At 39.3% G+C, this 23,978-nt stretch overlaps 1 protein-coding gene across 1 annotated transcript; it reads left to right on the top strand.

The window, feature by feature from the left end:
- Positions 1-1,600: 1,600 nt before the first annotated feature.
- Positions 1,601-22,811, top strand: Y-fa (yellow-fa). The gene is made up of 13 exons (XM_089730752.1): positions 1,601-1,691; positions 3,558-3,696; positions 6,997-7,080; positions 7,767-7,814; positions 8,669-8,704; positions 10,144-10,245; positions 11,453-11,629; positions 12,797-12,913; positions 13,603-13,776; positions 14,970-15,145; positions 20,336-20,519; positions 21,413-21,515; positions 22,681-22,811. The coding sequence occupies exons 2-13, from the start codon at positions 3,567-3,569 to the stop codon at positions 22,727-22,729; spliced, it is 1,380 nt and encodes a 459-aa protein (XP_089586878.1). The 5' UTR covers positions 1,601-1,691; positions 3,558-3,566; the 3' UTR covers positions 22,730-22,811.
- Positions 22,812-23,978: the final 1,167 nt, after the last annotated feature.

The raw sequence follows: 23,978 nt of genomic DNA, 5'->3' as shown, positions 1-23,978 counted from the left end.
TTTGAATGCTCGTCTAATAGACCTGAGACTGAAGAAATGCCGCGCTTTGTTGAAGCGGTACGCGGGAAAAAAAATTCGGGAAATTCTTTTTTCGGATGAAAAAATTTTTACCGTAGAAGAGAGCTACAACAAACAAAATGATAAGGTGTACGCACACAGTAGTGAAGAAGTGAGCAACCGTATTCCGCGTGTCCAACGAGGTCATTTTCCATCCTCGCTCATGGTATGGTTGGGAGTTTCTTATTGGGGCTTAACAGAGGTACATTTTTGTGAGAAAGGTGTAAAAACGAGTACAGTTGTGTATCAAAATACAGTCCTGACGAACCTTGTGGAACCTGTTTCTCATACCATGTTCAATAACAGGCACTGGGTATTCCAACAAGATTCGGCGCCAGCTCATAGAGCGAAGAGCACACAAGACTGGCTGACGGCGCGTGAAATCGACTTCATCCGGCACGAAGTCTGGCCCTCCTCCAGTCCAGATTTGAATCCGTTAGATTACAAGATATGGCAACACTTGGAGGAAAAGGCGTGCTCAAAGCCTCATCCCAATTTGGAGTCACTCAAGACATCCTTGATTAAGGCAGCCGCCGATATTGACATGGACCTCGTTCGTGCTGCGATAGACGACTGGCCGCGCAGATTGAAGGCCTGTATTCAAAATCACGGAGGTCATTTTGAATAAACTTTAGTGTCATAAGAATCTATGTTTTGTTAAGTTCATTTTGGTATATGAATGGTTACATAATGAATAAACTTGTTTCAATTATTTTACATTAAACATGTGACAGAATTTATGACCTGACTAGGTATACTCATGAGGCTTTCTTGGGAAAATATACTCATGAGGCTTTCTTGGGAAAATATACTCATGAGACTTTCTTGAGAAAAATATACTCATGAGGCTTTCTTAAGAAAATATACTGATGAGGCTTTCTTGGGAAAATATACTCATGAGGCTTTCTTGGGAAAATATAGTCATAGGCATTTCTTTAGAAAATACACATGATGGGGTCCGACGTCTTTCCACGGCAGTGCTTTTTTAAGAGATTTAGTTTTTGGAGATCGCTGAAGCTTTATTTGGGTCCGGCTAATTGACCGCCGCCCGATGTTCGGCGTTGACAGACAGGGAAGGTCGAACTCCAGCTAAACCCTCCTCTTTTCTCCTCCAGGCTTAGGACCGGCATTGGCAGAGTTAAAACGCTTCGGGAATATCACGTGGAATTTTTTATTTTTATTGCTTAGATGGGTGGACGAGCTCAAAGCCCATAGACATCTACAACGTAAATACGCCACCCACCTTGAGATATAAGTTCTAAGGTCTCAGTATAGTTACAGCGGCTGCCCCACCCTGCTTCAAATCGAAACGCATTACTGCTTCATGGCAGAAATGGGCGGGTTGGTGGTACCTACCCGTGCGGACTCACAAGACGTCCTATCACCAGTAAAAACCACCCGAACATAGAACACAAATCGATCTTCCCCCATTACATTAACGGGGAACGACTAAAATGAGATATCGATAAACCATTATATCGATATAACATCGCATCACTAATTCATAGGTCAAATCGAAGCAAATAAATAGCTTGTAGCAACATACCTCGCACCAGTCGATAGAATCACCTGCAAGGAACAAGACATCGATAACAATACTTATACTTCACTAAAATTTAATTAGTTATTAATCGGTAAGTTTATTGTATTTATTTAAACTTTAATTATAATTCGAGAGGTGAAAAGCTGTTTGGTTTAAGAGACATCTTTGCTATTTTACACGAGAGCCATTTATAGTTTAAAATTTCGAGAAAATATCATAACGAACAAAAAAATTCTTCATATATTCAAATATATGAAGAATTTTTTTGTTGGAGTAAGCTTAATTGAAATTCAATTAAAAACATCGAATTGTCAATGCTGATACCAAATAAAACAGGCCTTTAATTCCCAAGACAAATGTCGCTTTGTTATCTATATATTAATACGTGAAGCAAAAACTTTGTATCCCTTTTTACGAAAATTGCGCGGACGGATGAGTATGAAATTTTCCACACTTATAGAGAATATAGAGAAGAAATGCACAATGCTAATTTTTTTTTTAAAATAATGCATAAAAGATACATTAAATCAATAAAGAAAACATCACACACACTACGTACCATTTGTTTGACGCACACACGCATGCATACTATTTATTGTCAAACTTTTGTTCTTGACGTCTGTTGTCAAATTGAGAATAGATTAAATATTGTTTGTCTTTGTTATTATTTTTTATAGTGTGTAGTCTTGGTGAAATTTGTGATTATAGTATGTGTACAATCTTACAATTCCAATTAATTATAGTCGAATTTCGACTACTGCGGGACCTCTAATTATATTAATTATTAAAATATTCATTAAACAAATGCCTTTCATCCCTCGATACTTACACTTTTTTTTTTAATAATTACTTGTTTATATAACTACACCATTAATTGTTCGTTCTCTTAAAATTCGCTAAATACATTTCGAAGTCATCGTGGCCTAAAGGATAAGACGTCCGGTGCATTCGTATGTAGCGATGCACCGGTGTTCGAATCCCGCAGGCGAGTACCAATTTTTCCAATGAAATACGTACTCAATAAATCTTCACGATTGACTTCCACGGCAAAGGAATAACATGTAATAAAAATCCAATCTGCACGTAATTATTGGTGGTAGGACGTCTTATGAGTCCGCGCGGGTAGGTACCACCATCTTGCCTATTTCTGCCGTGAAGCAATAATGCGACTGTAAAACTGAGACCTCAGAACTCATGTCTCTTGTTGATGTCAATGAAGAATAACTATTTAACGCCAGGACGGCTGTGAGCTAGATCACTCGTCTAAGCAATAATAAGTTTACATTTATTTACGGAAGATTATTGGAGCAAATAGTTTGTTTAAGGGGATGGTGGGACCTCCCGTGCGTGGAAGGATATATCTTCTAGTTCGAAAGCGGTTACCGGAGCCCGTAGACATCTACAACGTAAATGCCGCCACCCACCTTGAGATATGAGTTCTAAGGTCTCAATTTTAACAGGCCGCCCCACCCTTCAAACCGAAACGCATTACTGCTTCACGGCAGAAACAGGCAGAGTGATGGTACCTACCCGCGCGGACTCACAAGAACTCCTACCTACTACGTAATTACGCTAATTAGGTATATTTTATTGCGTTTTCCTTGATTTTTGTGCAATCGAGGTAATTCATTCGAAGTCATTAGTGAACATTTGTTAAGTATTTCATTAGACAAATGACATTTAATATTCTGCGTCTTTATCGAGAAATTCCTCAAAAATCTCATTTTAAATAATCGATTTAACTAGAAACATTCTCGGGGACGGTTTTCGTAAAAGCACATCCGAGCTTGCTCTCCGCGAGCTTAAAAGCCGCGAGCGCCCTTGAAAAAAATGCAACATAACGCGTTTTATTGTTTTTGTTCTATTTCAAACTAACTAAACTGATATTACAGTGTCGTGCATTGTAAATCAGCGCAAAAAAAAACCACATTAAGATTTGGTTCTTTTTTTTGCTTAGATCATCAAAATGAAGGTTTTCCTATTGTTTTTGCTGCTCGCCGTCACTGCTTCCGGTCAGTTGATGAGCAGGAAAGTCGGGAAATTAACCGAAGTGTTCGCCTGGAAGCAACTGACTTATAACATACAAGGAAACCTGTGTGAGTAAATCTAGAAGAGTCCTATACTACACTACAATAGACACAGTCCTCTGCAGCTCTGTACTGATCCCGAACTCTTCTCGTACACAAACAGACACAGATCCGACCTACATCCAGCCGAGAGTCCTATACTACACTACTATAGACACAGTCCTCTGCAGCTCTGTACTGATCCCGAGCTCTTCTTGTGCACAAACAGACACAGATCCGACCTACATCCAGCCGAGAGTCCTATACTACACTACTATAGACACAGTCCTCTGCATCTCTGTACTGATCCCGAGCTCTTCTCGTACACAAACAGACCAAAGATCAGACCTGCATCTTGCCGAGAATTCTATATTACAATACTATAAAAACAGTCCTGTGCAATCAAAAATGTAAGTGTTCTTAAAACAGGTTTATTTGCAACGTCATTTTGTGATGGCAAAAACGTACAATAACTGATATTCATGAATAGTTGCATCGCAACAAAACTGTTTACATTTCAAGGTCAGAAAACATGTTATTAGTAGGTAAATATTATCTCATTCAATACACGGAATTCACTTAGTCCAGTGGCTCTCAAACATCGCGTCGCTGGCCCCTTCTAAAATACGTCGCTAGGCTTACAAATACAACATTTTTATGTTAGCTTGCCCTGGGGTATTGAATCTCCGTGGTACGTACAGGATAAAAATACAATGGTTTGCTAGATTTCAACTGTACAACAATTTTTTTTATAGATAAATAATTCATTAAATGTACCTAAATCTAACTAAGTTCGACTATACAAGAATATGTATCTTGTACTGGTGGTAGGACGTCTTGTGAGTCCGCACGGGAAGGTTCCACCGCCCTGCCTATTTCTGCCGTGAAGCAGTATCCCCGTCAGTAAGTATCCACAGTCGGCATCGCTTCGCCACTTTGAGAAGACGGCACGACATGAGAACCCTCTTGTCGTGGCCGCCGGAAACTACATACCCGATCCTGTAGACCGATTGGTAAACCGTCGACGTCGCCCAAAGCACGTCATCACGGATCCTCCTGATCCATTAACGGTGCTTTTAGGCAATACAAGCACCGGTCACCGTCCTCGTCGAACCCGTCGCTTGCGACGAAGGGCTCGACGAGCGAATTAACCCACAGACACAGACCACTGAGTTTCTCGCCTCGCTGGATCTTCTCAGTGGGTCGCGCTTCCGATCCGGTGGTAGATTCTGCGAAGCACGGCTCTTGCTAGGGCGGTGTTAGCAATTCTCCGGTTTGAGCCCCGCGAGCTCACCTACACAAGCTAGGGTAAGCTGAAATAGCCTCTCAAGGCTATCAGCATAGGCAGGAAAAAAAAAAAAAAAAAAAGAAGCAGTAATGCGTTTCGGTTTGAAGGGCGGGGCAGCCGTTGTAACTATACTGAGACCTTAGAACTTATATCTCAAGGTGGTTGACGCATTTACGTTTGTAGATGTCTATGGGCTCCAGTAACCACTTAACACCAGGTGAGCTGGCAGCTCGTCCACCCATCTAAGCTATAAAAAAACTAAACATATTTGTTTCTCTGCTGATTCAGTTGGACAAGATTAATCATAACAACGGTCCTTCGCAACATTACACATATATCTACATATTAAAGGCATCTTCGTTTTTAAAACCATTGTATTTTATAAAGTATTTCATGATTGTTAATTTGTTTTTATTTTAATCGTTTATTTGATATTTTAGATTTCTTTTTTAATGCTACGAAATTCGGTCAAGGCAGAGGAACGGTTGTGTTACAACTGCTAACAATATATTTCGAATGGCTTATTATGTTATATATGTTACCGGAAATGTATGAAATCAAGGAATTGTATACAAATCCTAGGAAATGTGTACAATTCCGATACTATTTAGGAAATGTATAAAATATTGTTTGAAAAACTATTTAATGTATAGATATCCTAGGAAATGTATAAATTTCCTCGGAATTGTATATAATTCCAATATCGTATTAGGAAATGTATAAAGTAAATGCTTTCTGTAATAAAACACGTTGTTAATAATATTTTTTTATTATAACACTATTGAGACAATCGGGTAACAGTCATACCGTAAAATAATAATAATATATTCATATTATCTTACTAATTAAAACTTCTAAAATCAACTATCTATTAAATTTTAACGTATCACAAAATCAACTTATATTTTATTCTTATAAAATCAAATTTTCATTTGGCAAGTAATCAGTTTGATAATTAAGTAATTATAAATGTCAAAGTATAAAAGTAAATCTTTATATTATAATACTTTGTCAGTCCATATAGCTATTTATTTTTGCAGGGTAAGCTCGAATGACATTTGGAAGTACATAATACTTTATTTTTAAAACACAGACATCTTGATGTAGCACAGTTTCTCTTGCAAACGCACTTCTTAAATCCCTGGCCGGTTCCAGTGGATTGCAAGTTGGCAACTGACCGTAGTGTAAGACTCGTCCCGCTGACCCCGCGTACCCACCAATATCTTAAATGTTTTACATTTCCGATTGCTATTTAGGAAATGTATAGATTTCCTAGGAAATGTGTAATGTGTAAGTATAATATAATTTATTTCACACATTTCCGTGCGATTTTAGGAATTACATACATTTCCTAGGAATTGTATACAATGACGGATTACATACATTTCCGGTAACATATACACAAAGCATACTCAGTAAGTTATGCCCATTGAGTTTCTCGTCGGATCTTCTCAGTGGGTCGCGTTTCCGATCCGGTGGTAGATTCTACGAAGCACTGCTCTTGCTAGGGCCAGTGTTAGTAACACTCCCGGTTTGAGCCCCGTGAGCTCACCTACACGTCAAGGAGAAGCTGATATAGCCTCTTAAGGCTATCAGCATAGGTAGGAGAAAAAAAAAAGCTCTTGTGATTAAGCTAGGAGCAAGGTCTTAAATGGATGGTCCTTAAATGACAAATAAGGATTTTTCTTAGACAAGTTCAGTAACCTGTCATTCAATGAACAGGAATAATTCAGTCAGATATAGTATAATAATATTTAAAATATTAATTTAAATAGGGATATTAAAGTCTTTAAATATTTTTGAAGTGTAACTTCTTTAGACGCGTTGAGAGTAAAATTTAACACTCGCGACAGATTCGTTACGGCTAGAGAGAAAACATACGATTTGGCAAGAGCGAGAGTGAGAAAATAGACAGAGCCTCTCGCGAACCACTCGTCCGTGGAGACAGGGAGAGGAAAAAGCGAGCTACCATACCAACAACCATAGCTTTTGCTCAATTATCCGTCTTTAACAACATTTTAAATTAAAGTAACACTTTTCAGTTTTAGAAGATCGATTCGCTACTGACACTGACAGAAGGAGGAGACAAACTGACAGCGGATTCAGACAAGACAATCGGAATCAGCGTAAGTGATTTGTTTGATTTCTTGAAGTCGTCGTGGCCTAAGGGATAATACGTCCGGTGCATTCGTGTCGAGCGATGCACCGGTGTTCGAATCCCGCAGGCGGGTACCAATTATTCTAATGAATTACGTACTCAATAAATGTTCACGATTGACTTCTACGATGAAGGAATAACATCGTGTAATAAAAAATGAAACCCGCAAAATTATAATTTGCGTAATTACTAGTGGTAGGAACTCTTGTGAGTTCGCTCGGGTAGGTACCACCGCCCTGCCTGTTTCTGCCGTGAAGCACTAATGCGTTTCGGTTTGAAGGGTGGGGCAGCCGTTGTAACTATACTGAAATCTTAGAACTTATATCTCAAGGTGGGTGGCGCATTTACGTTATAGATGTTTATGGGCTCCAGTAACCACTTAACACCAGGTGGGCTATGGTCTCGTCCATAAATTTATGCATAAAATAATAAAATCGTAAAAATTTTGTGGTATCTGATGTGGTACCTACCCGTGTGGACTTACAATACGTCCTACCACCAGTTACTACACGATATTATAACTGTAAAACTGTTTTAATTACTTCTACGACTCGGTAGAACCGACTAAAATGCTAAGCTAAACCTCTCGTCCCAGCGGTAGCGATAAAGGATAACTCCAGTACATTAAGCTGATGCGTTAATTTATTTTGACAGTATCAAATCGCGGAGATCTACCCCTCAGGCCGAGTTGGAATCTATTCAGTAAGTGCCGTATTTTTTTATATTCTTGTTAAGAAAAATAAAAAAGTACATCAATAATAATTCGAAATACGACTAGGGTCTGTCATCAGCGATGTCTCGTCATTACGGATCCTCCCGATCCATTAACGGTGCTTTTAGGTACCACAAGCACCGGTCACCGTCCCCGTCGAACGCGTCGCTTACGACGAAGGGCTCGACGAGTATATTAACCTATATTATAGCCCACTCAGTTTCTCGCCGGATCTTCTCAGTGGGTCGCGTTTCCGATCCGGTGGTAGATTCTGCGAAGCACTGCTTTTGCTAGAACCAATGTTAGTAACACACCAGGTTTGAGCCCAGTGAGCTCATCTACACGTCAATGAGCTGAAATAGCCTCTAAAGTCAATCAGCTTAGGTAGGAAAATAAATTGATTTCCAAAAAGCACTTAATGTTATCATAAAAACTGTCCTTAATAATTGGATAAAATGTTATTGATTTTAGGCTTTGTCCTCTGCTCTGCTGCTTTGTTGAGTTAATGTATATTTTATGCATTATTTAAAAAAAATATTAGCATTGTGCACTAAGTGTGGGAAATTTCATACTCCTCCGTCGGCTCAATTTTCGTAAAATGGGATACAAAGTTTTTGCTTTACGTATTAATATATAGATTCTCTCGTCTTCCCTCCCGCTCTCCTTCTCCGCATCTCCCACTCCCCCTCTCCCTCTCCTGATAACATTGCAAGTTTCGAAGTTCGAATCACCTTTCTCTGGAATGACCTGAACTTCATCGCGAAATGTTTTCCATGTGGTTTTCCGTGTGGCCACGCGAAAGTTGCGTGAACCGTGAATATTAAAATGCTGCTAATCATTACAGGACCCGAAATCGTGAGACCATTCGTGAAGCCTGTCGGTGAGTTTATTTATTCTATAAATTACTGTTCATTAATTTTGGTTTGGACATTTCGTTTATAGATGACACAGTGGAGTTAATTATAGGGTTTGATGACCTTTGCGAAAGTATTAATATCAACGGCCGTCTGATGTAGTGGTAAGTGACATGGTCACTACCCAAGGGGGTCGCGGGTTCGAATCCCGCCAAGGGAAGGTATTTGTATGATTAATATAAATGTCTTTTCCAGGGTTATGGATGTATCTTAAATATATGTATGTGTATAATAAAAATCTTACATTTATTTCCGTTATCTAGTACCTGTAACACAAGTTCTTTACGAACTTATCACGGGACCAGTTAACGTGGTGTGATTGTTAGTAAATATTTATTGTTATTTATTTATTAGAATAGTCATTGTCACAAGGCGTCACAATGCATTACATTTAAATAATAATAATAATAATAAGAAGTCGGTGGTGGCCCAAATGCAAAAAGCAGTCTTGCTCGACAATGCCCGTATAGTTCGCCGGTTTCTCTCCCAATAGTCCCTAACGCTCCGGCCGATTGTTGCCCACCTCGCCGGAGTGTGTCCTGCCGTCTTCCCAGGCGTGGCAGTGTTTAATACATAATAATAATAATAATCGTTGCCGTAATTCCTAGTAATGTTATAGGGTTGATATGTGGGAGAAATGATCTTTGTAAACGCATTAACTATCGCAGCGATTCCAAGTAATGTGGGTTAACTGTTACAACTTTGTTAGTCGAAAGACATTGCATAACGTTGTTACACAGGAGAGTTAATTCTAAAGTTGGCACGAAGGGTAAATTACCTCTGCAATCGGATTAACTATCGCAGTGATTCCAAGTGATATGGGTGAACTCTCTGACATTTATCTGTCGAAAGACATTGCTTAATGTTGTTAAGCAAGGGAGTTATTTCTGGATTTTTCGTACGCAGTAGAAATCACCTCTGAACAAGCATTAACGATGTCCAATACAAGCTTTAAGTGCCTAATAGCTATGTTAGGACGTGCATAGTTAGGAACAGTTTAGCATATATCTATACTAATATATAAGTCTATAATGGTTTTTACGGATGTTCCGTTATAACTACTGAACCATGCATCCGATTGACTTGAAACTTGGTATCCATGTAGAAAATACACGTACTTAATGGATAGGCTAATATATATATGTGTGTTGGACTCCCTAATAATAATGACAATAAATAATAATGTCAATTTTAAATGCCCAGCGAAGCGGGCGAGTACGGCTAGTCTTTTATAATTTTAAATTAATATTATACCTTGACAGCGTAACTAAGAGCTCGCGATATATTAGTTCGCACCATAGACCTATATAGTACATACTTCAGTGGTTGGCACAGACAATCATAGAGAAGTTGCTCACAGAACTTACCTTATTAACAAGTTACTTATAGATTCTTATTATTGCAGAGAACGAAACAGGAAGATTCTTCGTTCAATATAACAATGTGCCAATGGGTGTTGAAAAGGTTGGCGACAGATTGTTCATTACAGTCCCTAGACGGAGATATGGTAAGCTTATCAGCCATTAACTCGAACTGTATAAATATATATGTGTGTGTGTGAGGACTCGGAAAGTAATTGTCATTGACTTGAAGACGTCCAATTAACTTGATAATTTGCAAACGACGTATCAAGGGCCGATAAAGATACAAAATATTTGGCTTAAGCGACATTTCGATTAACACGCGACATTTATCTTTGCAATTAAAGGTGCGTTTTATTTGGTATCAGCATCAACAAATCAATATTTTAAATTGGAATTCAGATAAGTTTACACCATTGAAATGGATGAAGGTGTTATTTTGTTATGATATTTTTTCTAAATTTTAAACTGTACACGGCTCTCCGGTAAAGTTACAAAAATGTAGCTTAAACCAAATAGCCTTTCACCCCTTGATATATTATTGCTCTGATGTAATATTCTTGTCAGGATTGCGAGGTTTTTTAAAATGATTAGGTTAATTTTTGTTCGATTTGCTAATTTGTATTGAGATATAAAGTATTATTAAATATTAAATATTTACTAACAATCACGCCACGTTAACTGGTCCCGTGGTAAGTTCGTAAAGAACTTGTGTTACAGGTACCAGATAACGGAAATAAATATAAGGTTTTTATTATACACATACATATATTTAATATATATCCATAACCATCCATTTGACGGCCGTCTGGTGTAGTGGTAAGTGACATGGTAACTACACAAGGGGTCGCGGGTTCGAATCCCGCCAAGGGAAGATATTTGTTTAGAAAAATATAAAATGCCTTTTCCAGGGTTATGGATGTATATTAAAATATATGTATGTGTATAATAAGAACCTTATATTTATTTCCGTTTATTTCCGTTATCTGGTACCTGTAACACAAGTTCTTTACGAACTTACCACGGGACCAGTTAACGTGGCGTGATTGTTAATAAATATTTAATATTAATAAAGTTTCATTATAGTCTTTTTAGTTCTCTTCTGAGGCTACCCGTCAGGACAAATATCATCAAAAGTACTATTCTAAGCTATATACTACTATTACTATACTAGTACTATTCTACTAAAGCTTGGAACCGCACAGACCGCGAGAGCACTTATTACTTACACTTGTCTAAAAATCATATAAGTTTATAACTAGATGACATGCTAGTCAGCGCTACATTTTTCATGAAGCATATCTAAAAAAAAACCTTCAATTCTTCGTGATCTTATCCCGACTTCTTCTGCAGGTGTACCATCCACGTTAAATTACGTAGATCTAACGACGGACTCCAATACACGGTCGCCGGCTTTGAGGCCTTACCCTAGCCTGAGGGAGGGTAGTTCTCTGGTGTCTGTTTATAGAACACGAGCTGATGAATGCGGCAGACTGTGGATGGTGGATACTGGCAGACTGGAGATACCTGGTGAGTGATAGTGATAGTGAGTGGACATACTGGTATACCAAGGCGAACTCACTGCCAAATAAAATCAGACGGTAAGTAGGAGGAGCGAAATAAACAAACAAACTTAGAACATGAGGCTTAAGTTTTTTTTTTTTTATTGCTTAGTTGTGTGGACGAGCTCACAGCCCACCTGGTCTTAAGTGGTTACTGGAGCCCATAGACATCTACAACGTAAATGCGCCACACACCTTGAGATATAAGTTCTAATTTCTCAGTATAGTCACAACGGCTGTCTCACCCTTCAAACCGAAACGCATTACTACTTCACAGCAGAAATAGGCAGGATGGTGGTACCTACCCGTGCGGACTCACAAGAGGTCCTACCACCAGTAATTACGCAAATTATAATTTTGCGGGTTTTGGTTTTTACTACACGATGTTATTCCTTCACCGTGGAAGTCAATCGTGAACATTTGTTAAGTACGTATTTCATTAGAAAAATTGGTACCCGCCTGCGGGATTCGAACACCGTTGCATCGCTCAACACGAATGCACCGGACGTCTTATCCTTTAGGCCACGACGACTTCAGTTATAGAATTAAGTTATAGAATTAAACCAATCAAGTCCAAATTTTCAAACTGGTTCGCCCATAACAGACAGAATCGTGGTGTACTTGGAGGACTCCGCCCAATATAAGAGAAAAATAGAGAAATATTTGTTTTTATTAAGCTACCTTATAAAGCTAATTAGCCATTTGCCTGACATGTAGGTCACCGGTGCCCTACGCGGCGCACTGAACTAAATATATTGATTTCTGTTACTAAGGCGCCTAAGGATTGCTTAACTTTTGTTTGTTAATGTACGTTTTAGTATTTTAGGTCTCTTAGAAATAGATTCATTCTCAGTATCTTTGGATTCGTCTTTCCCAAAGTCTCTAGATATCCCGACGCCTTAGTAAGAAGATCGAAAAGAAAAATCGAAAAAGTTATATCAATGCGTAACGTAGGGCACCGGTGACCTACACGGTAGTCAAAGGGTTAATGGTAGAATCTCCAGAAATTTCCCGTAAAATAGTGAGAATCCACTGACCGGGTAATCAATAAACGAATTCTCAATAGTCTTAAAAACAGAATCAATGCTATCAATGCGTTTTATCAAATACATGTTCATTTTCAATAACATTTCAGACAATCATCAGCAAGTACAGCCACCGGCCATCGTAGTCTTCGATTTGAATACCGACAGAGAATTATTCAGATACCAGTTCAAAAGCTCTGACATACCGGCCGAGAACACTCCAACAGGTGAACTTTACGTTTTCTTAATACCAAAGCTTAAGTGGCGTTTAATTCTTTTGTTCTTAATTCTATGTATTTCTGAAGCCATCATTTGTAGCCAGTTTGAATATATCGAGGGATGAAAGGTTATTTGATTTTTATTGAAGCTTTACAGGAGAGCTTAAATAGCTTGAAATCTGGAAAAAATATCATAACAGAAAAACTTCTTCAGCTATTTGCAGTTTTTATCAGCATGGATTTAAGCTTAGTGCCGCTTTAATACCTTTTATCGTGCCGCCCTTAATGTTAGAATATATTTTATTCATAATTTTGATCCAATATTTTTATTTAAAATTTAAATATCTATATATATTTTTTATAAAAAATAATCTGAATTCATTTTCAAAGGAATTGAAATTTGTCTTTACTATTTCGAGACTCTTAAATTTTGGCTTCTCAAATATTTTGCTGCCCTTCTAATTATGGTTATCTGCGGGGTGTGACTAGATAATCTGCCTTTACACCAGTAATGCAAACTTAGCGGTGGTAGGACCTCTTGTGAGTCCACTGCCTATTTCTGCCGTGAAGCCGTTGTATAAAATGGAGACTTATAACTCATTTCTCAAGGCGGACGGCAGCATTGAGGTAGACGATGTCTATGAACTCTCCGTCTTATTTCCCTATAAGTTAAACTTAATCTATGATTTTCGCTCCAGGACTGGCATCGGTAACGATCGACACGAAGTCGGGCTGCGATACGGCTCACGCGTACGTCCCGGACCTGACCACTTACGGCATCATCGTGTACTCGTTGAGGGACAACGACAGCTGGAGAATATCGCACAGTTACTTCCATTTCAATCCGATAGCGGGCAACTTGAACATCGCCGGTGAGTTCGTAACGCGTCGCCGTGGTCTAAAGGATGAGACGTCCGGTGCGTTCGTGTGTAGCGATGCATCGGTGTTCGAATCCTGCAGGCGGGTACCAATTTTACTGGTGGTAGGACCTCTTGTGAGTCCGCGCGGGTAGGTACCACTACCCTACCTATTCCTGCCGCGAAGCAATAATGCGTTTCGGTTTGAAGGGTGGGGCAGCCGTTGTAACTATACTGAGATCTTAGAACTTATATCTCAAGGTGGGTGGCTCATTTACGTTGTAGATCTATGGGCTCCAGTAACCACTTAACACCAAGTGGGCTGTGAGCTCGTCCACCCATATAAGCAATAAAAAAAAAAAAAAAACTCTAATGAAACACATACTTAACAAATTTTCACGATTGATTTCCACTGTGAAGGAATAACATAACGTGTATTAACAATCAAACCCGCAAATTTATCTTATGCGTAATTACTGGTGGTAGGACACCTTGTGAGTCCGCATGGATATCTACCACCGCCCTGCCTATTTCTGCCGTGAAGCAGTAGCGTTTCGGTTCGAAGGGTGGAGCAGCTGTTGTACTGTAAAAACTGAGATCTTAGAACTCGTGTCTCAAAGTGGGCGGCGGCATTTAAGTTGTAGATGTCTATGGGCTCTGATAACCATTTAACACCAGATGGGCTGTGAGCACGTTCACCCATCTATGCAATAAAAAAAAAGAACCACGAAAAGCCACGTCCGGCAACTTTGTTACATCTACCCACACCCGTGTCCTTTCGCGGACGCTAAACGGTCACTAATTCACCGTTGTTACACTAATTAAGACGTGAAGTAACACTAAATTGACATAATCAAACAATTCGCACACAGCTGGTGGTAGGACGTCTTGTGAGTCCGCGCGGGTAGGTACCACCATTCCGCCTATTTCTGTCGTGAAGCAATAATGCGTTTCGGTTCGAAGAGTGGCGCAGTCCACCTCGTCCTTTTCAATTCTCCATCTGCAAAGCCATCAGTGTGCTTAGTGCGAGTTTTTTAACATTCCCGATAGCGTAAAAGTTAGCTCATATTTCTATGGAATGGGATCGTTTGCGTACGTTTGCCGCTAGGGGCGCTGTTTCAACTGCACACAAAATTGGGTTAACTTTTACGCTATCGAGAACGTTAACAAACTCGCACTAAGCGTACTGAATACTGTATTCATTTCAGGCCAGTCGTTCCAATGGAGCGACGGAATATTCAGTCTGACTATAAAGAAGACGGAAGACAGATGCGACACGGCCTACTTCCATCCTTTGATCAGCACGCACGAGTTCGCTGTCTCCACGTGCCTCCTGAACAACCGCACCGCGTCCTCAGACAGCGACTACTGGACCAGATACTCAGTGAGTTGGATCACGCCAGGAATCTTTTGATAGTCCCGAACTAGAGGTTTCAATTAGTTAAAATAGGTATGGCGTACCTATGAGATGGCAATGTAAGTTCGGGAACGGGCGAGTGTGCAGACCGTTATAAACAAAATAACACGACATAATATTTAACAACAATCTCAACAAATAAAAATGAATTACTGCTCGTTAGTCCTACGGACACGAGGCTTGCGATGGCCGAGCGATGGCGACAGCGGCGCGACGGCGATGTATAAAAAAGCATTGCACAGTATGGGGACGGGCACGAAACGGGCGATGGCGGAGCGGGGCGATCGAGCGATGTACGGGCGATGATGGGGCGACGGCGACGCGGAAGCGACGAGAACAAACTACTTTGGTTTCGTCGCTTGCGCGGGTACACAGTGTTGTGTTGAATTATTATTTTAGTAATGGAAATTGATAATGAGGAATTTATAATTTAACAAAGAATTTAAAATTTCATTAAATGACACCTTAGCTGGTAATAAAGCGTAGAAATTTATCCCCAATTGCGTCTTCGTTGATTTATTTGATGAACACCATCTCTAAGTAATAGTAATTCCCTCATTAGGAGTGTAATAAGAGAAAACCTTTACTGAATATAAGGTTTTAATAAGCTAAAATTAACAGTAAAATTTGCTTTGATTACATTAGGTACACTGACAAATAACGAATAAAATAGATTGACAATGACGTCAACTTATGGCTGATAATTTCAACTAAGAAGTTTACATCATTCTCCCGCACTATTTTAAAACATAATCTTTTAAAAATCCTGGCGTTTTATGGACGCGACCAGATCTACGAAGTGTTGGCTCCGGCGGTGGTGATGATGGTAATTCTGTCTCTAGCTCTCTGCTATTATCAAGTACCACAGGTCCCGTTTCATTGGATGAAGGAATCTCCAAGTTTTGGTCTTCTGTTTCCGGAAGTGGTTCTGCGACGTTCTGATAATCAATAGTGTGTTCATTATCTATTCGCAGATCTACCCTTTCTGAACCTAATGGTGCTAGATGACGATTCGACACTGTTGTTTTTCGGCCATCTGGAAGCCGAATGTACGAAAAGTCAGGATTGCTGTGTATCAATTCAACCTCTTCTACTAATGGCTGATATTTATTTGTACGATTAAATTTCTTCATCAAGACTTGTCCAGAATTTGTAAGCCACGATGGAACAGAAGTGCCGTTAGTAGATCTTCGAGGGTGTCTAAACATTCTTTCATGTGGAGTGCAATTTATGGTTGTACAAAGTAATGATCGAATTGAATGTAAGGCTTGTGATAATACTTGTTCCCAATTTTCTACCGAAAGATTCTTCGTCTTCAGCGCCAAAAGAATCGTTCTCCAAAGAGTAGAATTCAATTTTTCTACTTGACCGTTACCTTGAGGGTTATAAGCTGTAGTTCTACTAGTGGCAATACCTCGAACATGTAAAAATTCCTGTACTTCAGCAGAAAGAAATGCTGTTCCGCGATCTGAATGAACGTAAGAAGGCATGCCAAATATCATAAACAAGTTGTTAAGATGTTTAATCACTGTTTTCGAGCTTACATCTGAGCATGCGAATGCAAATGGGAAACGTGAAAATTCGTCAATCACGGTAAGTATGAATTTGTTATTATTATTTGTTGGAACTGGTCCTTTAAAATCTATGCTAAGGCGTTCAAAAGCAGCCGTCGCTTTAACAAGCTTCCTCTGGTCATCAAAGGTATTTCGGAAAAATCTAGGTTTTATTTCAGAGCAGGTTCGACAAGATTTTGTCATTGTTCTGACTTCTTCAATAGAATAGGGAAGGTTTTTAGAGCGAACCCAGTGAAACATTCTTGTTACCCCTGGATGACAAAGAGCCTCATGCAGCGAGAAAAGTTTAGCAGTACGTGTTTCTACAGTGGCACAAACTCGGGATAGTGCATCAGCAGCATAGTTCTCTTTCCCCGGTCTGTATATAATATCGTATTTGAAAGCAGCAAGTTCCAGTCGCCATCTTTGAATCTTTTCATTCTTTATCTTACTTGAATGTTTCATATTAAACATAAAAGAAACCGAGCGTTGGTCAGTTACCAACTTAAAGTGTCTACCAATAAGGAAATGTCTCCATTTCTTCAATGATTCCACAATGGCGTACGCTTCTTTTTCAATGGCGGAATGGTTTTGTTCGCTTGAATTTAACGTTCTTGAGAAAAACGCCACTGGTCTAGAATTTTGCGTAAGTACTGCTGCAATGGAATGATCGGAAGCGTCAGTTTCCACTGTAAAAGGTATATTTTCATCAATTGCATGTATAGAAGACTTTGCGATGTCATTTTTCAAGCTTTCGAAACATTTAATTTGCTCGCTTGTGAGCGGAAAAATCGTCGTATTAGCAAGTGAGTGGATCCGTTCAGAAAATTTTGGAATCCACTTAGAATAATCTGCGAACATGCCGAGTGTCCTTCTTAAGGTCGGTAAATCGCTTGGTGGAGGTAAATTAATCAGTGGCTTGAGTCGCTCATTGTCAGGTTTAATTATGTGGTTTTGAATATTATAGCCTAGAATATTAATTGACTTTTGAGAAAATTTGCATTTTTGTATACTCAGTGTTAAACCGTATTTCTTTGCGGCATTCATAAAACTTTCTAAGTTATGATCGTGTTCTTCAAGAGTACGGCCAGAAATAGTTATATCATCAAGGTACGCATATGTATTTTGAAGCTTCTCTTTTCTTATAATCCAATCGATCGTTCGTTGGAAGCTCGAAACACCATTTGTTACTCCAAAAGGAATACGCCTGAACTGGTACAAATTTCCCAGTGCTTCAAAAGCAGTAAATTTCCTTTCTTCGGGTAGTATAGGTACTTGATGGTACGCGTTTTTCAGGTCTATTAGGCTGAAAAATGTATTCTTTGCCACTTTCGAAACTAAGTCCTCAATGTTTGGTAAAGGGTACGCGTCGAGTTCTGTGTAACGATTAATTGTCTGAGAGTAATCAATTACAAGGCGTTTTTTATGAGTTTCGCTTTTTGTTATTAGTACTTGGGCCCTCCACGGTGATTTACTTTCTTCAATCACGCCCTCTGCTATAAGGTTTCTGATTTCTTCTTTAATAAATTCACTATCCTCTTTGTTGTGCCTTCGAGACTTTATAGCAATAGGTTTGCAGTTGGGAGATACATTCGCAAAAAGCGGTACAGCTGGTACTGATGCTTCAGCTACGTTACATACTTGAAGTGGATGTTTTGGCCCACCGAAAGAGAACTCTAGCGATGAATGTTCTTCGAGGACGTCATGGCCGATAATTATATCAGCACAAAGATTTTTCACGATAAGAAGATTCACATTATCATATCTATGATTTCCGATTTTCAGGGTTTGCCAAGTTTGACCTTCTACTTGTGAAGTATAATTAAGAGAGGCCATAGAAATAGTCTGATTGCAGGATTTTCTTTTTAGCCCGCATAGTCTTGCAAAGTTGTCATTTATAAAACTGATGGAGCTGCCCGTGTCGAGAAGTGCTTCTGCTCTTATTCCTCGAATATAAGCGGGTACAGTAGCTTTACGTAATGAAGAAGGTGACGCTGCTGTGATACAAGCGGAAAGATCTTCAGTACCTACTACCACAGAATTTGTAGATTTAGAAGAGCTTCTACAAACAGTGGCAAAGTGCCCCTTCTTGTTGCAGAGCTGACAAGTCTTTTCAAATGCAGGGCAGTTCATACGAGGATGTATTTGACCCCCACAAAAGAAACATTTTTGTCGTCGAGGATTATTAACAGAAGAGCAGGTCTCGTTGTGCAGAGTTTGTGATTTCGAAGAGACTAATGTTGGTTCTTTTGGAGCAACAGCATTTAAAGAGACAGTATTGAAGTTTTGAGAGTTGATCTCTGCAGTTTCTAGAGAGAGTGCTTGGTTGTAAGCTTGATCAAGTGTTAGAGTTAAGTTTTCTAAAAGCCTTTGTCTGATTTTATGCGATGATATACCGGATATGAAAGCATCACGTACGCTATCGTTTTTGTTTGTTTCTGCATCAACAGCCACAAAATCACAATCTTTGGAAAGTAGTTTCAAAGCTTGTAAATATGTGTCAATACTTTCTTCTGGTCGTTGTTTCCTTGTTGCTAACATATGTCTAGCAAAAATCAGATTTTTTGGTTTTACATACAGTTTTTGCAGTATTGTGATCGCTTCTTCGTAGTTCGTAGCTTCGCTTATATATGTGTAGATATTTGGTGATATATGGTTTACCAAAAGTTGAAACTTTATGCTGTCCCATTTTTCTGGCAGACGAACCGACTGTGCATCTGTTTCTGGACCGGTCGGCTTTTGCACGAAAATGAAGTTTTCGAAAGTTTTACGCCAATGTATCCAAGCTCTCGTACTAGAGCTATCTGACGGGTCGATTTCAAACCTTTCAGGGCGGAGATATCTATCCATTTTTTTATTTTTTTAGCTTATTAAATTGTAATAAGAGAAAACCTTTACTGAATATAAGGTTTTAATAAGCTAAAATTAACAGTAAAATTTGCTTTGATTACATTAGATACACTGACAAATAACGAATAAAATAGATTGACAATGACGTCAACTTATGGCTGATAATTTCAACTAAGAAGTTTACATCAAGGAGACTAGGCTCCAATAGTTATTTTCGACGTAAAGTCATGATTCGCACAACACTGTATGAGCGCGACTGCCCGCCACCTTGTTTCGTGCCCGCGCGAGATATCGCTACCTGCCCGCCCCGTGTCGCGTCGCCTCGCTGCCGCCATCGCTCAGCCATCGCAAGTTTCGTGCCCGCAGACTAAAACTCGAGAACGGCTGGACCGATTTGGCTAATTTTGGTCTTGAATTATTTGTGGAAGTCCAAAGAAGGTTTAAAAGGTTAGATAAATATGAAAATGCTCGGAATTAAATAAAAATAACAATTTCGTTTTTCCTTTGATGTGTCCCCCGTCGGACGGATTGCTTTTGTTTGTTTTAAGTTTATTTTATACAAAAGTATATATAGGTCTTTTATTTATCGATTGAGGCACTACGAAGTCTGCCGGATCAGCTAGTAAGAATATAAATTAAGATACGATATGACCTAAACGTCTTAGTTACCAGGTCATAAAATCCTTTAAAAAAATGTATTTTCAATCAATCCATTAATCAATCAAATCGATTGAAATCTGCGCGATTCTTTCAGATAGTCGGTGAACGCGGCCCGAACAGTCAATCTACCATGCATGCCCATGACGCGGAGACCAACGTGATGTTTTACGCCGAAGTCGGCAGGGACGCCTTCTCCTGCTGGAACACCGCTAAGCCCCTGACGCCGAGCAACGTGGAAATACTAGCCAAAGACGCCATAAGGCTGAGCTATCCTTCAGGTATTCAAATCTAATAGCAACATATTTTACTGGTGGTAGGACCTCTTGTCCGCATGGGTAGGTAACACCGCCCTACCTTTTTCTCCCGTGAAACAGCAATACGTTCGGTTTGAAGGGTGGGGCAGCCGTTGTAACTATACTGAGACCTTAAAACTCATATCTCAAGGTGGGTGGCACATTTACGTTGTAGATGTCTTCGGCCTCCAGTAACCACTTAAGACTAGGTGGGCTGTGAGCTCGTCCATGCATCTAAGCAATAAAAAAAATTGTTTATGGCGCTGTTTTTAAATCTTTCCACTTGCTACTGTGGCGCCAACTTAATTGGCTCAGCTTTCAGAGAACACCTTTTAATGCATTGAGCTGGTCCTTCTTACTCTACCCTCCATAATTGCGCGTATTTTTAAGCTATTCCATAACTTTTATCGCGGGCTTTGAGCGCGGTGACTGAATCAAGAAATTCCGTAACTAAAATAAAACCTAACACCCCCACTCCGCCTACCGTGTAGCTCGCGTTCAACTCATTCACACGTTGCGCTTGTGTAGTGTTTGTGAATAAGCGCGTGGCGTGACGTCACACTGCATGCGCATCATGAAAAGTCTGCCCATCTCTCTCTCGCGCGGTCTAGCTTATGAGTGTGAAGGGGACAGTTAATGTTTTGTTTTTGTTAATGCTTATAAATACAACGTGGTCTTATTATAAATTGTTTTGAATATTAAATTATTGTTGTCAAATTATAATTGCATAAGTTGATAAAAAATGCTATGCAATAGCTTTACCGCGGCAGTGGCGAGTGCCACACATATTCTTATTATATTTGTTTATTAAATCTGCGTTCTTTTTTTCCCGCTGAGTCTACTTCGATAACAATTATACTCTATATTTCTTTTGACAGATCTTCACATAACAGACGGCGAGGTGTGGTTAATGGCGAATTCGTTGCCGCGCTTCGGTTATGCTAGGCTCGACACGAACGAATATAACTTCTTTATTTACAGGTAAATGTCTTGATTATATACAGTTCAATGTTTTGGGGTCATTAGCCATAGGCTATTATTGGCCGAAGTGAAATTATGAGGTTCTTGGTAGAGTGATAGCTGGACTTGTGTTGCGTACTGGTGGTAGGACCTCTTGTGAGTCCGCACGGATAGGTACCACCGCCTTGCCTACTTCTGCCGTGAAGCAGTAATGCGTTTCGGTTTGAAGGGTGGGGCAGCCGTTGTAACTATACTGAGACCTTAGAAGTTATATCTCAAGGTGGGTGGCGCATTTACGTTGTAGATGTCTATGAGCTCCAGTGACCACTTAACATCAGGTGGGCTGTGAGCTCGTCCACCCATATAAGCAATAAAAAAAAAGCGTAGTTACCGACACTCACCATGAGACATGAAGTCAATTGTCTCAATTGTAAATTCATTGTGCAAATTACACATTTTTTTGAGTTTGCATTTTTTTTCATGTCGTTAGGTCCTAATAGCAGAAAGATTTCATGTGAATGCCTTAAATACATAATTGATATTGTGGCGGGTAGGTATTACAGACTTAATTGACATCCGAATCTCGCTTACATTTTCAAGATTAACTCTGAGGAATTGTTTGAGATGATACCATCATCTCGTTTTTACCATCGCACCGCCCGCCACCGGAGTAGAGTTCATCCATACTACCTGGAGCCACTGCGGTCATTCACAGTGCGTTTCCAGTGATAACTTTTGCCACGCACCATCCGGCTTTGAAATGAGCTCCCTCCACGGTGTTTCCCGAGCGCTATGACATGTCCTTCTTCAAACGAGGCTTGTGGAGAGTACTTAACGGTAGGCGGCGGCTTGGCGCTGCCCTTGGCATTGCTGAAGTCTATGGGCGACGGTAACCACTCATTATCAGGTGTGCCATATGCTCGTCTGCCTACCCGGCAATAAAAAAAAAAACTTGCATGTATATACAAGTTCCGAACAACATTCGGATAGTTGGTCTACCGAAGAATTACATCCGCTCGCTAAAAAATCGTCCCTTTGAGGTATCTTTACAAAATAAAAATAAAAAAAGTATACCCGCCTGCGGGATTCGATCATGGGAATTGTTGCATCGCTTTAGTAGATCGACCGTCTTAACCTTTAGGCCGTGACATCTTCATATACAAAAATTCTTTTATTTATCCAACAGGGCGAACATTAGAGACGCTATTTACGGTACAACATGCAGTGGACGTTAGTATTTTTAATTTATAACAACGAATTAACAACATTACGGAGAAATAAATTGTAATTTTTATTAAATTAAAAAATAATAATTAATTACACTTGGTTTTATTTTTTATTTCAACTCGTTCGATTTGCTTTTTGCAACATTGTGTTCTATGTGCATTACGATCTGAGTTATCTCACATTAAAAAAAAGGGTGCTTATGTACTTATGTACGCGCGTAAAAAGTTATACTTTATTTTTATTAAATTTATTTCATTTTTTTTATATATTAAATAATTAATAATATATATTTAACGTTCATAATTTAATAATATTTAGTATGAATTATATTAAATAATAATTTTGTCATTTATATTATTACTAAATAATGAATGCTAATAACACTTTTATTTACGAGTGTACATGCGCGAAAGTTCACCTGCGGCTATATTCAGACTCGTCAAGCTACGTCGGTCGTATTGTAATGAGCGATTTAGTGGGCAACTTCATTTCTGTTAATTTTGTGTCACCGTGCGCGCGCATCGTAAAATTTCACTCTCATCAATTTTTCATAACGCGCCTAAAGAAGTATAACTTCAAAAAAAAAGTCGAATATATAACCTCCTTTTTTTTAAGTCGGTTTAAAAAAAAACTATTTAGTAATTTCGCCTTTCTCGTTCCACCCGTACAATCAACTTATTATAGAAGTGCGTGTAGCTGAAACAATTTGATACTGGTGGTAGGACCTCTTGTGAGTCCGTGCGGGTAGGTACCACCACCCTGCCTATTTCTGCCGTGAAGCAGTAACGCGTTTCGGTTTGAAGGGTGGGGCAGCCGTTGTAACAATACTTAGAGCTTATGTCTCAAGGTGGGCGGCGCATTTACGTTGTAGATGTCCATGGGCTCCAGTAACCACTTAACACCAAGTGCGCTGTGAGCTCGTCCACCCATCTAAATCCGTTTGTAAACAGCGAATTGTTGTTGGAAGACTCGCCGAAATAGCGCTTGTGTAGCTAAGAAGTGGGAATCATGTGAATATAAAAAGTATGGAGTAGGTAATTTAAAATCACAACTATGTATTTATTTTTATTACTATTTACGTAGGAAGTGTTTCTTTCCTTCCTATTTTAGTATCCTACTTTAATAGTTTATGGCGCTGTTTTTAAACAAGAACAACAGTTCCATGTTTTTAATTAAGCTTCAATTAAGTTACTCCATTCGAATAGCTTTAGTGTTTTTTTTTGTTATGACATTTTTTCAAAATGTTAAACATTAAAT

The sequence above is a fragment of the Bombyx mandarina genome, chromosome 11 (assembly GCF_030267445.1).
Source record: "Bombyx mandarina strain Sakado chromosome 11, ASM3026744v2".
In the NCBI taxonomy this organism is placed as follows: Eukaryota; Metazoa; Arthropoda; class Insecta; order Lepidoptera; family Bombycidae; genus Bombyx; species Bombyx mandarina.
This window is presented reverse-complemented; position numbering and strand designations above follow the sequence as displayed.